The 17,729-nt window shown below is 38.3% G+C and overlaps 1 protein-coding gene across 1 annotated transcript in view; it reads left to right on the top strand.

Moving 5' to 3' along the window:
* The window catches only part of LOC119855511 (histone-arginine methyltransferase CARM1-like), a 143,791-nt gene that overhangs the window by 39,435 nt on the left and 86,627 nt on the right, over nt 1-17,729 (top strand). Inside the window, exon 2 of the mRNA XM_038401624.2 lies at nt 13,896-14,021. Within this exon, the coding sequence (XP_038257552.1) occupies nt 13,896-14,021 (126 nt within the window). The remainder of the gene's footprint in view (nt 1-13,895; nt 14,022-17,729) is intronic.

Genomic DNA, 17,729 nt, shown 5'->3' with positions numbered 1-17,729 from the left:
CCAATACAAATAACAGCAATCACCTATTTTGAAGCTGACCAGGTGTCAAATGTGTGTATGATGCCCCTAACTCTGCAATTTTCTGTTCAATATCTTAATACCCAAGAGCCTCATTTGAATTGCAAACTGAAACTATATTTGTTTTTGGGTTTTTTTTTGGGGGGGGGGAGTGTAGATAACATTCAAGAGGAAATTTTTGCACTAAATGTATATATTTACCTCTGTCTCTCCTTACTCCACACATTACACTTGCCACTGTACTTCCTCTTCCTCCTCCTATCCCAGCACTCCTAGAAGCATTAGATGGTAGAAGTGCTAAGGGCCTCCACCAGGAATAATAATCTTTATATGATTATTTTTTTCAGGTTATAGAGGTGCCAATAATAGTAATTTTCAAAACACTACAGATCAAAAACTGGCATTGTTTATAGTTCCTTTTTGATATGCTCAGCCTCAAGAGAACCCATTCCCAGGCTAACATAATTCTAGGCCACTATTTACTTATTATTTGATATTATTTGATAGATCTCAGAAGCATATAGATTGTTGATCTATAACTCATCTGTTTGAAGCCTTCTACTCAGTAGTAGCTCCTCATTTTTCCCTCTCCTCCTTTATGCCCAATCTCAACTGCATAAATGTTGACATATATTTTATAAAATCATAATTTATATTTTCTCTTCAATCTTGCAGACCTTGTGAATCTTTTGAGCATCTCACTGTGGTTGGCAATCTGTGCTACCAAGTACAAAGACAGAAAATAAGTATGCGGTTTGCTTTCCTTCCTTCCTATAAATAGGCAGTGATCTGATCAAAAAGTGACAGATTATTGCCAGCAGTGAAAATACAGATACAGCAATATAGATAACTTTAACAACTACGATAGCAATGTAAGAGAAATACTTGATGTATAGTTATAAAAGTTGAAGTGTGTATATTGCAGTTGGTAAAGTTTTATAAATCTTGTCGATTTTCAATGTATTAAAACTTCTGAGACATAACAGGTAGTCATGATATTTGTCTGTAATAGAAAGAACCAGTTTTTCTTTTGCCATAACAGTCCATAGTCCGTTTGCCATCCATGCAGTGATGAGACCACTGCTGTTTTTCCATTTTCTGGATTTCCTTTTTTTCCCCCCCATCCATGACAATATGGAACTCGACTGTGCTGAGGCCCCCAACTGTTTCGTGGTTTGTTGTATCATAAGCAGTATTTCAGGCTCTAGTTCTTGGAGATATTAAATTCTGGATGCAGAGGGAATGTCAGACATTTTATTTCAGCAAGATAACTTGAGTCCAAACCAGTCCTGCCATATTTGCTAGTATATCCTCTCTTCTTAGAATTCTCTTTAGGTGACTGGAACTTCTGTTTCTGTTCACTTTCTTGCTGATTTAGTAGATCTGCTGTTGGAAACCAGTTCATATATTGTGGCTGTGATTGTGTATTACTGTGATATCTACTTGTGTACAGGTTTGAATTCTTTCTTACTTTACTGTGTGGCAACTTCAGATGCATTGGCTTGTTCAGTAGATGAAGGTCACACACACATATACATACATACATAAGTGCTATCAACTCTCATTTTCTTAGTCACCTTGTTCTTTCTCTGACCTGTGATTTTCCCCCCCCCCCCCCCTTTGTCTCCTCTGGATTGTTCATACTTTTCTTCCCTGTTCAGCATTTGTAATCTAGGTATCATTATTTCCAAAGATATTCTGTAAAAGATGCTAAAGATGTTTATGATTCCACCTTTCTTAGCTCTCCCTGATATGTTGGCTTTCCTTTCAAAAGAAACTCTCATTCCTGTTATTGTCTTTAAGATAATGAGCCATAAAAACTGAATGGCATTGGTTTTAAGCAAGCTAGTTGCAGGACTCTGGTTCAGTGTGCGCTAATCAATATGGTCATCTCGTATGTTGCAATAATGTGATATCTTGGCATCTCCTATATAGGTGGCCTGCTCTTCTCACACTATCAGCAAAATTATAATCATGTAAATCAAGTTTGAAAGTTGTAAAGAACCTGCTGATAGAAGCTCAGTAATTTTAGTCATCATCCCAGGTGGGAATTTTTTAAATTGGTGAATATAAAAACTGTTAAACACTGCATATTAGCAGAAACTTTTGGACATACAGATCATTCACATTTCCTTATTTGTTTATAAACTAACTAATCAAATGGTACAGCATCAGTCAAAGCAATAAATCATAATTAGGTGTGTAGCAAGATCAGATTATGTGGCAGATCAGAAAAAGTGGGCCAAGCATTCATACTATAATTCACTTTTTTTTCTTTTAATTTGGAGGTCCTGTTTTTGCTTCGAAGGGTGGGTGGATGAATATGGAAGCCATGCGAGGTACTAATCTTTTAGCTTCTTCTGAAATCTGTAATGCAAGACTTTCCATTTCTGTAAAATAGCTTGCATTTTAAGACTGCCAGATTCTCACTACTCAGTACTTTTCCTGCAAGGATCAATAGTCTTAAGTGGTTAATCATTTTGTTTCCTAAATTTCTAAAACTGATTTTTGGTGCTGAAATCTCCTCCAGTAGTTTTACTATGTTCTCACTCTTGTAATCTCTTTTCCTAAATAAATGATTAATCTTCTGGGAAACTGGAATCAGATGTTTTTGAACTGTCTGGCAGTATTGTATAAAATAGCTTCCAGAGCAGTCAAAGGTCCAAATATCTCTTTTGGGCAGCACTCTTGAGTTATCATTCCTTCGTCTCAAAAATGAATTCCTTCTTGGGATCCACTCTTAAGACTGCTACATTTTAGAGAAACAAATTTAACCTGGGAAGACTTTGTTAATTTCTCACCAGCATGAAAACTCCCTCCAGAGCGAAGTTTCAAACATTGGTTAATTGCTTGAAAGATGCTTTCCGTCTTCAGTAATGCTTAGCTATCTGAGAAGCTCTAGTTTAGTTTCAGTTCTGACCATACTACCAAAATGGTGCTTATTAGGTATTGTGAGTTTATCTACCAGGCTTACCTCTGCTCCTTCAGCCTTCATCCAGCTTGAATTCTCTGTTGCATTAGACTTTTACGGTGAACAAAGTATTGGCTTGACTGCATTATGCACTAATGACTATTAATGGATCTCTTGGGTTCAGTGCTTGGTTTTTATCACCAGTCTGTCTTAATGAGCTCAGTTCACTGCCATTCATAATAGTCTCACTTTTGATCCCATGATTGCTCACCATGAAGATGATTCACTGCTCGGTTTTGTAGCATTAACTAACAAGATACTTTTGCAAGAATTTTTCTTTAGAATGAGATGGGCTGTAATTTCTATAGTGCATTGAACTGGGACTCAGCAGACCTGGTTCTATTCCTAGCTCTGCCACAGTTCTGCTGGGTGACCTTGGGCAAGTCAGTTCACCTCTCTCTGCCTAGTTTCCCCATCAGTAAAAAGGGACGTGATGTTACTGACTTCCTTTTGTAAAGTGCTTTGAGATCTGCAGATGAAGGGCTACATAAGAGGTAGGACTGTTATCATTTATTCTTACTCTGAGAGTCCAGTAATTATATCATGTGTATCATCACATCTACCTGATATCTGGTTTTAGATTTTGAAGAACTTAACTCCAAACCTGATATGAAGAAAACATTGCTCTCAGCCTTGTCATTTTAAATGACTGATGGCAGCCAAATTGTTCCTCCAAATAATGTGCTCCTGGTGGCTGTGTTTGGTAGGGAGGGAGTCCTTGTTTGTGATAAAATGTTGCCATTAGTGTCTAATGGAATCTTAATTATTGACTTATGGGGAACATTCATTTTAGTTCTACAGGTGGATTTTGAAGCTTAATTTATTAATGTTTTAAAACTTTTTGAGATCCTTGGGCATTGTTTCTTAAAAAAAGAGAGAGAGAGAATATTTACAATTCCTTACGGGGGGACACTGTCTAATAAGATCATGCATGAACTCCAGTTAATTGAGAACGTTGCTATATTCCTTGTGAGAGGGCAAATTATCAAAATGCATTCTGACCATTTGACCACTAGTTGATTACTAGTCCAACAAAGTACCAGTTATATAATCAACTAAAAATTAGATAAGATGAAGTGTTGTGGGTGGTTGGGTTTTTTTAATGGACATTAACTGACCTTTCAACCACTTGCCGTATATACTTGCCCATTAGCCAAAATGGATAGGTAAAAATGGCAAAAACTCCATGACCCTTTCATAAGCAGACCCTATATTTCAGGGGTTGGCAAACTTTGGCTCCCAGTCCATCAGGGTAAGCTGCTAGTGGGCCTGGATGTTTTGTTTACCTGGAGCATTCGCAGACACAGATCCCCGCAGCTCCCAGTGGCCACAGTTCGCCGTTCCCAGCCAATGGGAGCTGCGGGAAGTGGCGGCCAGCACATCCCTCGGCCCTTGCCACGTCCTGCAGCTCCCATTGGCTGGGAACAGCAAACCATGCCCACTGGCAGCTGAGGGGCTCCGTGCCTGCAGATGCTGCAGGTTAACAAAACTTCCTGACCCACCAGTGGCTTACCTAACAGGCCGGGAGCCAAAGTTTGCAGACCCCTGCTATATTTTAAAAGTTGGCATCACAAAAAACACTCAAAAGTTTTGCTGGAATTTTTTTAATGTAATCTAACAAAAAACCTGTTGTCGTTGTTATCACCTTCAAAATTATAGTCAATGTTTTAAATATCCATTTACTGATATTAAAGTCTCATATTGTTCTAAGGTACTTTATTTAAAAAATATTAAAATCCTTCAAAGTCCGAAACAGTTAATTAAACTCTGCTTCAGTCACAGCTGTACCTGCATTGTCATTGTAGATGTTGGCAGTGTCGTCTTCAGACTCAGATTCCTTCTCGTCGTCAGCCTCTGTTGTGTCATCATCAGATATGGCATCATCTTCTGACCCGTCAAGCGCATTGCTGATATAGCATTTCTGAAATGATTTTTCTGTCATTTCCAAGGGAATGGACTCCCATGCGTCCTTGACCCACTGGGCGACCAGATTGATTTTGGCTTCATAAGATTCCTGCCTTTTGTCAACTTCGCCATGCCTGAGCACATCCATTCAGACCACATTTTGCATATCCTGTCTGTAAAGGGTTTGTTCAGGCAGATGTCAATCGGTTGTAGAACAGAAATTAAGCCTCCAGATGTTACAGGCAAAGTAGTTTTCATTTTTTTGGCCACATTTTTCACCTCATCTTGAATGCCCTGACCATGTCCCAAATGAGCATAGCAGATTTCTTGAAAAGTGCTTCTGGTCTCTTATTCCACACTTTTTTTTCCAGTCATTCAATAGTCTCACTTTCATCCATCCATCCCTTTTTGTGTGCACGTACAATGACACCAGCAGGAAATGTCATGTTTTTAGGCAAGGTTTTTCTTTTAAAAATAACAACACGAGGGAGCTTTGATCCATTGGCCAAACATGATAAAACCACAGTAAAATTGATTTTTTTTTTTCATGGCCAGTGGTTTTAATTAAAACTGTTTTTTCACCAACACCTGTTACCATTCTGTTGCTCGGTAAATCGAATGTCATCAATGTTTCGTCCATATTTCCTATTTGTTCAATTCAAGTTCAAAGGCATATTCCTTTCGATGTTTTATAATCGATTTTTTTTCTTCCGGCTCTCTCGGCAGCTTTTGTTTGCTGACGAAGACAGAGACCATGATGGTTCATGAAGCGAGTACACCAGCCCACTGATGTGACAAACATTGATGGCTTTACTGATTTGTATTTGTCATCTTTTGACATTTGCAGAGCATGCAGACAAATTCCAGTTCTAGTGACAGCATACCCATTTTGTCGACATTCAACCACCCAATCATTGAGAACTTTCTTCAGCTCAGGAAATGAAGCGCACCTCATTGGACTTTTTTCTTGCTTCTTTTAGTGTTGTTTTATTTTTTCGCCATTCTCTTACTTGCTTCTCATTGATACAGAATTCACAAGCAGCGGCGCAATTATTATTTGTTTCTGCATATTCAACAACTTTAAGTTTGAACACTGCATGATAAGCAGACTGTTTTCTTTTGATTTCACAGTTGTTCATTTTAAATACTAGTATGAAAATCTTAGAAAATAATAGTTTAGTTATAGATTTTGTAGGACTTTATATAGGAATGTCACCTGCTTTATCACTGTCAAATTGTTGTTGTTCTTTGTTTATTCAAAGCAGCCCTGTAGATTGGCATGTCTGGGCAATAACAGGCTATTTCAATTTTATTACAGAATCCATAGATTCTGCGTGTTATATTTTCAGATTGGCTCGAGACTCATGAGGTCCATTGGTAGAAATGCATGAATAGATCAAATTACACAGTAGCCGACTGACACCACTGCCATAGTACTATTGTTCACTGTATTTTTCTGATTGGCTTGTAAGGTGTAGCATTTTGTGAAATGCATGGGTCAAATGTCATGCAGGTCTGCAGCACTGCTCTTTTAGCATTCATTTCAAGCCAATCTAGTCCACTAAACAAAGACTTTGCAGCTTTAAAAGGCTGCAATATTGACAATAAATTATTTTGCAATCAATATAAGTACGCACTATAAAAATAATTATAATATAGTCCTGTAGTAGAACAATACTAGGAAAAGCAAACAGCTAGAACTAGGAAAATTGAACTTTAGGGAAGCACATGTTTTTAAGTGCTTTGTTTACATGGACATGAACTGAGAAAAACTGTATAATAGATACCCATACATGTTATTTACATTAATATTTCTTTTATCTCAATTATAACATAACAAATATACAATTTAAGTAAAAATAAAACATTAACAAATTTTTAAAGAAGTGAATCCAGAATTGATGTTCCATCATCGGCGATCTACAACAGGGGATGGCAAACTTTGTCTCCCAGCCCGTCAGGGTAAGCCGCTGGCGGGTCGGGACGTTTTGTTTACCTGGAGTGTCCGCAGGCACGGAGCCCCTCAGCTCCCAGTGCCCGTGGTTTGCCATTCCAGCCAAGGGGAGCTGCAGGAAGTGGTGCGGACCGAGGGATGTAGTGGCCACCACTTCCTCCAGTTCCTATTGGCTGGGAACAGCAAATCACGGCCACTGGGAGCTGATTGGCTCCATGCCTGCGAACACTCCAGGTAAACAAAACGACAATGTATTGGATATTCAATTCAATAATTCAGTAGAGTTTAAAATCGTCAAATTTTGGTGTAGGCCTGTTGATAAGCCGACCCCGGCTCCTTGATGCTTCACTTTTTTACCAGAAAAATTCGGCTTATGAACGATTATATACAATATATTCCTCATCATGCAAGATCCTTCTTATAGACCTACAGAGAGATGGCCTTCATTGTACAGAATCTTAGTCTGTATAGTTAGCTTTTGATGGAGTTGCTTCAGGCAAGATCATCATGCCTCTTATATATAGGCAAAAAAGCACAAGTTTTCAACTTGGCTTTTAGTGTTTATCAGATGAAATCATAGTCATATGTTTCAATGTTTTATGAGCTGTTACACATATGAGATTTTGTACAGCATTCTGTAGTGTTCTGCGTGAAAGGTGTTGTATACGTAAGTGGACGGTGCAGGAAGCCATGCATGCCTGATTAAAGAAAATAGTTTTCCCTAATAGAAATGAGGAATTGTACAGAAATATATGCATTCTTTAATATTACATATGTAACACTGCTGAAATCACTGAGACCTCATTATCTGCTAAGTACATGTTAGTTACTACCTGTCAGCTTAATCTTTTTTAAATTAAAAAAGATAGTGATATAAAGTCAAGTACTTTAGGTTCTGAATTTTAATCATCTTTTTGAAGTTTTCTTGTTTTCTTTTCAAGTTGCACTTCCTTTGGGTCGTACGCTGTGGGTGGGTGGGTGGGTGTGTATGTTACATATATATGATGTATTTGTTTAATGTATATTATGCATGTGCATGCATAAACAAGCAGCTTTTGGGCTGAAACTTTACTCACTTTCAGTATTGAATATCCTCAAATTTCTGCTCATACCAACATCTGGGGTAAGTGTTCCTTAATAACGATAACTATTATTGTCCCTGATTTCTTCATTCTGTGCTCTCACTCAAGTCACAGCATAATACCTGTGGATGTAAATGGGACTAGGGTCCAGCCCTAAAAGTACCCTATGCTGGGGGATGGTTTATTTATTTATTATTTGTATGTTAGTAGTGCCTAGAGAAGACAACCAAACTCAGAATTCCAGTGTGTTAAGGGCTGTAAGGTTTCAGAGTAGCAGCCGTGTTAGTCTGTATCCGCAAAAAGAACAGGAGTATGCCTCCAATGAAGTGGGCTGTAGCCCACAAAAGCTTATGCTCCAATGAATTTGTTAGTCTCTAAGGTGCCACAAGTACTCCTGTTCTTTTTTTAAGGGCTGTAAGAGACAGTTCCTGCCACACAGAGCTTAAACTCTAAATAGACAAGACCAAAAGGTAGGGGGAAGCAGAGGCACAGATCCACTTTCACAATGTTACTAACATTTCACAGGTTTCAGAGTAGCAGCCGTGTTAGTCTGTATTCTCAAAAAGAAAAGGAGTACTTGTGGCACCTTAGAGACTAACAAATTTTTGTTAGTCTCTAAGGTGCCACAAGTACTCCTTTTCTTTTTGACTAACATTTCAGTTACAGTGAAAATGGCATTGCACACTCTTTTTCCATAATTTACATGAAATCTGCCATATACAGGTCCTACAACTGTTCGGGTAAAGGCCTACTGGAACACAATGAAGGAGCAAAGTAGTTTGAATATTGCCCCGTGGTTTGCCTAAAATTATCCCTATATAAAACAGTACAGAGTCCACATAAACTTCTGCCTAGTATGTGATATTTACAGGGGATGCTGTGACCTACCACAGGCTCTTCATGACTGTCTCCTACTCCCTTCTAGTCGGAGAGCCAAAATCTTCCTTTTCACAGCATTCCAGATTTGAAGACCCGCAGTGGGTGCTCTTTTAACCCCTTGGCGCATATCAGTTTTTTGTAGTCTAGGACATCAAGAGTAGATTCTGGCTTCTTGTCTGGTAGTGGTGTATATCTTTAAAAGTTGTCAGTAAATATTTTTAGCACAGGTTGGTTAAAAACTGGGTGTGAGATTTTCAAAAGCACTTGAATGAGTAAGGAGCACAAGTCCCATAAAAGTCAATAGGACTTGTGCTCTTTACTCACTTGGGTAGGATTTTCAAAAGCACCTTTTAGTCCTCCTGACTTTGCATGTGTTGATGCTGTGCTAAACTCAGAGTATGTATAGTATAAATAAAGTGTATCTTTAGTTTTATTATCTGAAAAGGAGCAGTTGGAACTAAAAAAAACATTTAAAGTAATTACACAGTCAAGTTCCAGGTGAGGCATTTCTCATAATGTGCTATAAAGGATTAAAAGTATTCTGAAAAAATGTGAGAAGAAATTATAAACTGAAAGATTTGTGTTGGCTTCATTAAATTTAAATCTAATTTAAGGTTTTTTAATGTATTTTCTTACTTAATGACAAAAGTACTGGTATGGATGTGCTCTGGTGGAATAAGAGAGAATAGTCCTCATGTCTAACACAGGAACACCTGTATGTGAATTAAAATGTCTAGCAGACTTTATTAATGGGGAAAACTTTAAAAAAAAAAAAAAAGTACAAAAATATCTAGAATTTTGAAATGCTTTATATGTTGAAAGCACTCTACCAACACTAACTCATTCCTCCTCATAACACCCCATGAGGTAGGTGGGTATGTACTAGCCATTCCCATTTTCAGATAGGCTGTGACCAGAGTCCCCGGGAGCCCCACTGAGTTCACTCAATTAGGGTGAAGTTCAAAGAATAGGGCAGATAATCCCCAAAACTGGTGGATATTCCAATACTTAGTTTTACCAAACTAGTGCAAAACAGCTTCTGTAATAGCTTCTGATTACCCAGAAGCCAACAACACAGTTCCCTTAAAGCAACCCAGCGTTAGGCCTCCACCCAGACACCCCAATCAAATATGGTGAGGTTTACTGAAAATATAAAAAAGTTCTAACAATCCCAAATAATCAGACGCATTACCTCCCAGGTCAAGGAATATTCCAGATCTTACACAAATACGTGCTTGCAGCCAATTCTTATTAACTAAACTAAAATTCATTAAAAAAGAAAAGAGTGTGTTGGTTAAAAGATCAATATACATACAGACATGATTACAGTTCTGAGATCAGATCCATGGTAGAGATGGTGAGCTTTGTAGTTGCAAAGAGTTATTTCAGAATTAGTCCATAGGATATAGTCCAGTGTCCATATTCAGGGTGATCCAGGTTAAGGAGATCTCAGCCTTATGCCTTAAGCTTCTCCTGCACGAATCATCAAGCATATCTGAGATAAACAGGATCAGGACCCCAGACATTCTTATACAGTTCCAGGCCTTCTTTGACAGCTCGGAGTCCTTAGGCAAACAATAGGCAATTATCGAGATTTTGAAGTAGACCTATTTCCTAAGCATCACTTGTAATTAGCTACAGGGATTAACATACGATAATTTATTCATTAAGCAGTTTATCACAAACTTTAAAGAGACATATAGACAATGACATTATTTCACCCAAGATTCATCTAAAGGTTGTTAATCCCTTTTGTTCTCTGAATCAACAGCTATAGTGATAGACAGGAACTGTCTGTTTACATGGCTAACATCTATCAAGAGATGAGTACACACATGCAATTAGTATCACCTCTAATTCTCTAAGAATACAGGTTTGCATTTCAAACTTTTAGCCTATCTACCGTGGAATGGCCCTAATTACCATTCGCATACTTTTCTAACATGTCTCTAAAGGTTGGTTCTGGGTCATTTAGCATGCAAGCTGCTTAACCCTTTCTGGCCATGCATCACACTTTTTGTATAAGATTTGTTGCAATTATGTAACAGTGGGAGTGTCCCTCCTGCTGCCTCCTCTTCCAGACCTCAAAGGAAAACTCAAGGAATATGAATCCTCACAAAGGAAGAAACCAAAGAAAATGATTTATATAAGATCATGTGAATTGAACCACTGAGATTTGTGCAGCTCTAGTTTTAGGTATAAATCCAAATATGACAAAAGTGTATCTTTGGAAAGATAATGTGGGTCTGTTTCTGTATGTCCTGCACTTGTTTTAGACCCAGGTTTCTCATTGATGTTACTGAGAATTATGTGACGCTTACACTCAGGTTATTACTCTACTAGTGATCTCTCCCCATTCTTTACATTTTAAGTTACTGATGTAGTATATGATGCTGCCTCTTTAAAAAGTACCGTATGTGAGCACCACCCTTTCATATCAGCAATGAAAACATTACATGCTGGGAAACTGAAAGCAAGAAATCTGCCTGAACCACAATATTGAACCTGCTCTCCCCAGCTCCTCTCTCAATTTTTTAGAAAAGCTGGGATCCACATCCAGATTCATTTGTTGATGTCATATGTTGTGGCTCAGTTCTATCTAAGAAGCTGACTCAGAACACCTGGAGTTTGGAGGAGTAAGTCTCCAAATCTGGATCTGTACTCTTACAGTTGATCTGTCTATATAAAAAGCCAACCAGTAACTCTAGCAATATAGCTCTGTCTTCTGTATTAGCTCCAGTCTCTCTTTGTAACTTTGTACTGTGTATCAGCCTTACCGCTTCCATAAAACTTGTGTTAAATTTTGTAGTCAGTGTATCTGATTTGTGGGCACTGGATAGACTGACAGAAGAAAGTAAGTTGCAACACTGAGAAAACAGTAACATAGTAGAGTAGCCGAAGAGTGAAATTCACTCTTGAGTGCATGTGTGCACACTGTTCCAAAGAGATTATTTGAACTGGTTCTTTGATAAAGAAAATGTCTCATTTCCCAAAGGTGAGATCTGTGTAATGGACCGTGACTGTATAGATACTGCCGTTTTCAGTGGGGATTGAACCCTGGAGATATTTACCGCCAAAAGCACAGGCCTCTACAACTAGAACTAAAGGAGAACCCCTATATAACTGTGGGGAAGTAGCTGATTGCATGGTCACTTTGGCTTGTTACTTGAGGAGGTGATATATATTAAGCAATTGTATTACTCATGGACCATCCTGATGTGTTCATGGGCACAAGTCCAGGGAGGAAGGTACATGCACAAAGTGCGTGTGTCTTGAAACCCAAATTTGTAGGTATCTGTCTGGGTTTGTACAAGCTCAAGCTGGAACACACTCTCGAAAATTTGTAGGTTTTGAATAGTTAAGCCTAGAATAACATAAGAAATGTGTATTAGAGTGTCCGCTATCTTTATATTGTATTCATTTCTAGCCACAGCAGATCTCTTTGAAGTGCAGAGTTTGAAAAATTTACCTCACACCTCCTAGCCCCAGGACTAAGCCCAATGGCTAGTGGCGGGAGGAGGAGGGAGGAGGTGGAATATGTGTGCTGCTGTGTATCTCTCCTTCCCTCTAGTGGAACTTCCTCCTTTTTAACAGAATAAATATTTGATGGACAGTATGTTACTATTAACTTTATTAATGAAATTGAATTGAATTACTGTTTTTAAATGTAACTTACTAAATCTTTTTTGCTTTTTTGTGCTACCTTTCCCATCCTGGCCTCACTCCAGTTTTTCTCTTTCATGTTCTATACCAGACCATAGTATATTTTTCTACATTATTTTGATTGTCTGTACCCTCTTTCCTTTCTCTCTCAATCCACTTTCTTATGTTCTTTTCTTTCCTTACACTGTGTGCTCCACCTTCTCCCTGTGCTTTTTCTCATTTGCTCCCCAAAATCTCTTCTCTCTCCCTGCTCTCCAAACTCATTCAGCTCTACCAACCTGTTTACTTATTTGTAGATCTTTAAAAAATTACTAGACACTTAACTGACAGAGAATTACACTAAAATGAGAGGAGCAACTGTCTGGAAACAAAGCTCAGTGATGGTATCTCTTTCCTACTCCCAAATATCAGGGAAAAGGGAAAGTGCTGGGATTCCTATCAGGGTATTGTCTCTGAAAACACTGGAGCTTAGATACTATGGTGATGAATGGCAGTTTAAAACCCTGTTTGAGGGCTTCATCTTTGGTAGCCCCTGCTTTGTAGATGCCAGATAAATTTGAAGCTTTCCAGCCATTTTCAGGTTGCTGGAAGTAAGGATGAATATTTTTACAGAGTGTGCACACATGCAAAGTGCGTCACATGCTCACCTCTTGACAGCTGCAAGGATGGTAGTGTGAGAATCTAATCATTTACCATTTCCCACCCCTCTGATTTTCGATCTTCCTCTCCTGTGCTTACTTCAGCTGAAGATTACTTAAAAGTGTATTCTTGTTAAGCCAAATATTTGCATCATTATCACTAAAGTTGTAGAAAGTAGGGTCTATGGGTGGATTTCATTTTGCACACAGTGTGGCGTAGTATGACTGCATTTAGTGACACCCAAATGCCAAAGATGCAAAAGAAGGAAAAATTGCTGCAGTCCCTTCATTCTGTTTTGTTGCTACAGCTCGATTCCTTTTTTTTTTCTTTGCAACTCCACTGGTTAGAGCAGCAGGTTCTGAACCAAAGGTGTGACCCAGCAGTGGTTTGTTAGAGATGTTTACAGGACTGCCTGCACCAGCTGAGCAACCAGTAAAATTCCACTGTTGCTAAGATCCTATGGGAACGCAGGGCTGGGGAGAGGAGGAGGAACTCTCACCTTTCTTCCTTTTGCTGCATCTACTTCTGCCCCCTGCCCCCCAAACACACACAGTTCACAAAGCCCTGTGGCATATGGATGGTGGGGGGTGAATTTTCAGCCATTTTGTGGATCACAAAGGGGGTGAAGTTTGAGAACCACTGTACTAGAGAACAAATTTCTCCCTTAAATTGCGCATCTTTAGTGCATGCTTAGGACAGTTTTAAATTGTAGAGATCTATATTTGTTTGTGTTTTGTGTTTTTAACTTGTTTAAAATTTTCTAAAGTATTTTTTTCCCCTTCAGCTGATGGAGTCTGTGTGTTTAAATGCTTGGTTAACAGAGACACTGAATACTGTCGTGTGGGCAAAGAGTCTGTCCTAATTACACTGGGGTACAACAGTGCCTTACTCCAATTCAAGTCACATTCTGGTAAGTGCTTGCCGCATCACAGACATCTTGCATTTCTGAGAATCGTCTTTCTCTCCCTTTGCTGCGCTATGAATATTTTTACTAAAACTCCTATCTTTTCCCTCTGTTCTAAGTTATCTATTACATACTGAAATATGTTATGAAGTTCATGATCCATGTGACTTGACATATGATTCTCCAGTTCTAACCAGCAATTGACATACAAGTCTAACAGCAGCAAAATTTATTATAATAGCTATATGCATAAATAAGAGAAATTTTCTCACATTGACTTTTCAAAGCTTGCTTAGTTCCTGTGCAGGGAAATTCAAAAACCTAGTTCATTTATTCTGAGGAATGTGCATTTTAGACCAAATGTAATTATGACATAGCACAAATAGAATTCTCGCTCTCCTATCGCATACCCAACACCATATACAAGAAAAAAACAACTCAACTCAACACATTCAGCCAGCAATTTGGACTGAAAATCGACTGCAGTAAGATTAGATTCCATGACCTTTAATAGCACCATCACCAGTACAGATAGAGGATTATGTTCTCACCAATGTAGAAACATTCACATACTTGGGCAGCACCATCAGCCAGGATGGTGGAACAAGCCAAGACATCCGGAAGAAAATCAATAAAGCCAGGAACACCTTCAGGAGGTTAAATACAGTCTGGAAATCATCAAAATACAACACCAAAACCAAACTCAAGATTTATCAGAGCTGCGTACTTTCAACACTACTTTATAGTGCAGAATGCTGGGAAATGAGAAAGTATGACATGTCCAGGGTCATCATTCCATACAACCTGCCTCAGAAAAATCTTCTGTATCTTTTGGCCCCGAACAATCTCAAACCAATATCTTTTGACACAGTGCAGCCAAGAGGATATGAGCACCATCACTACCAGGAAGCGTTGGAGTTGGATTGGCCATGTGCTTTGAATGGAAATTGATTCCATCACCAGAGTAGCAAAAAAGTGGACACCTGAAGGCAAGTGAAAATGAGGCTGCCCGAAAACAACATGGCAAAGAGCTGTGGAAGCTGAGCTGAAAAACCTGGGGCACAGCTGGGGACTCACTGAAATAGTTGTCAGAAACAGACAGGAGTGGAGGAGCTTCGTTGCTGCCCTAAACGCCAGAGGCGTAATGGGAACATGATGATGAATAGAAGTCTCCTTTTTCTTGATCACCTGGTCTTTTCTCAGGTACCACAACCATTATCACCACCACCACCTCCTGACAGGTTTTAAAAGGGTGTATTATTAGATCATCTCACTTTCATCTATAAGGGAAAATCAATCATGCATCCTCCTACATTGCTAAAGCAACACAGTTACAACGTAAAATTATAGCTCGGTGTTGTTTCCCACAAAATGGTGTCACAATTGAGAAGAAATAATACTTTTTAAAACATGAAAATGCCAAAATAGTGTTTATAAAACAATTCAGTAATAAATGGGGACTTGACAAATAATCAGAACAGCTGTATGGATAAATTATTAGATAAATCTTCAGTGCCAGGATTTGAATAATTTATTTAAAAATCCTGACTGTTCTTGACCTTTCCCAGTGTTTGACGTTGTACAGTACACCAATGTAAAACCACACTTCGACCTTTCAGAGTTATCGGTTTGCTAAATTTCCGAGCTGTTTAACAGATCTTTCCATAAATAATCTGTGATGTACATCTTGAGGATTTAGCCTGACTAGTTTTTCTTTTTTTAATGTTTTCTGTATTCCCTAAAGTGTCTCATTTAGTCATTATGGTTCCAGTTCTGCTGGGCATTTTAGGTTTAGGAGATCAGGGCACAAGGAGTCTGTTTTTTTCTTCTACTTCCCTCTGCTTCAGACAGCAGGAAAAGATCTCTCCAAACAAGCACTCAAAAGTGTCAAGAATGTCCTCTACCCAGCTCACTGTGTTCCAAAGGGGAATGGCCTTGATGTTAGGAGGCAAGTGCAGTTTTGCCAGGAAAGAGAGATTTCATTAGGCTTGGTCCTACTCCTTAGAGAGATCTGATTTAGTTTAAAGATCTGATCAGCTTCATATTATGGAACTGTTAGCTAAAACTTTTATAAGAAATTGAGAATACAGTATTACATGTAGCTAGTTGGAAACAAGCCATTTTCCAGTGTTCTCTTTATTATATTTGAAAATGGGGAAAAAATAAATTGAAATGTTCTTGTAAATCCATGCAAGTTACTTTTCCCAGAGACATTTAAAAAAAAAGTCTGTTGAGTTTAAACAAACACCCTGTTGATATCAAATATAATGTACCGGCTGCTACATAAACTTGAAGTTGCCAATAAAAATGGCATTTATTTTTGCATGATTCCTGACAAGTTAAATAATATTTTAAATGTATAAAGATAGTATACTGCATAATACTGAACAGTGCTCCAATTGTGAGAAATCTAACAACCTTTTAAGAATGAAAGATTATAGGGCAGCAGCCATTTTTTGTCTGATGTCCTAGGCATAGGCCTTATTGGTGCATATAAATATTTTTTTTTAAATGAGAAAATGCTACCATCTGCAAACTTGAAGTGAAGACTTTGTCCTTTTAAATTTCAGGTGATCTTTATAGTTATGAAAATGTTTTATTAGCTGTGGGTTCTCAAAGTCCTATTTCTTTTCTAGATGAGGAAAAATTCATGCGCCACTTGTGCCCACGCAGAGAACTGTTGTTCTGTGCCTTCCTGCTTCCAGCATTTAGACAGCAGTAAATCATAGATTGTATCCTCCATTTCCTGCTGAACATATGTGCAACATCTGAATAGGCTCAAGCAGGCCATAAAAATGAAAGTTAATGTATCTAGTACCTACAGGCTTTTCTTTCAAAAACAAAGATCATTTATTTGGAACAGATTAACCAGCCAGTCTGTAGCCCATCTGTGGTAGGTTTGGTGTGTAGGTCTGCTCCATAGTACAGATGTCCTGCTTAATTTAGCACAGAATTGCATGATGATGATGGGATAAATTGCTCTTTCAGGGTGGCTGTAGGAATGCAGATTCCTCCTTTACGATCCTCCTAGTCCTGGCATATTGCTATTTGAGGAGTGACTCCAGAAATCAAACAGACATGCAAACGGTAGTTGTGTTTACATAGCCTAATCAACTCAATTCTCAAATCCTTAACAAAACACACACACAAAAACATCACACAGCAACAATACTCTATGCTACATGCAAGTGAGTACAATAAATAAGGGGGAAAAGGAAATAGGTTGATGTTGTTGATCTCCAGGCACAGAATTTTTATATATACATTCTTTTGGAAATCTAATATTTACTGTATTTGCTATATGAATAAATTGTGTCTGATGATGCGATATGGACCTAAGCAGACATAACATATTTGATAGTGACTTTTTAAAATTATGCTTGTACTTGAATACAACAGCACATAGGCATGTCAGAAATGCAAATACTCATATTAAGTTCCATGCGGAACATCTGTGAATATTTGTTCCATTGTGGTGCCCAGACCTGGTTGTGAAATTTGCATATAGAGACCATTTGCTCACTGGAAAGGCTCTCCTATGGCTAGATTGTCCAGTGATTAATTTGTTCACGTATTTTTGCACACCTCTATATTGAGTAATTTTTGGTTGTACTAGGTCTTTTCTCTGCGATTCTGGAAAATTACCTGATTTTTGTTCACACGCTTCTGCTTTTTCAACTTCAGCTGCATGCTTAGACACTGTTTCAACAAAAT

The sequence above is a fragment of the Dermochelys coriacea genome, chromosome 5 (genome assembly GCF_009764565.3).
Source record: "Dermochelys coriacea isolate rDerCor1 chromosome 5, rDerCor1.pri.v4, whole genome shotgun sequence".
Taxonomy (NCBI): domain Eukaryota; kingdom Metazoa; phylum Chordata; order Testudines; family Dermochelyidae; genus Dermochelys; species Dermochelys coriacea.
This window is presented reverse-complemented; position numbering and strand designations above follow the sequence as displayed.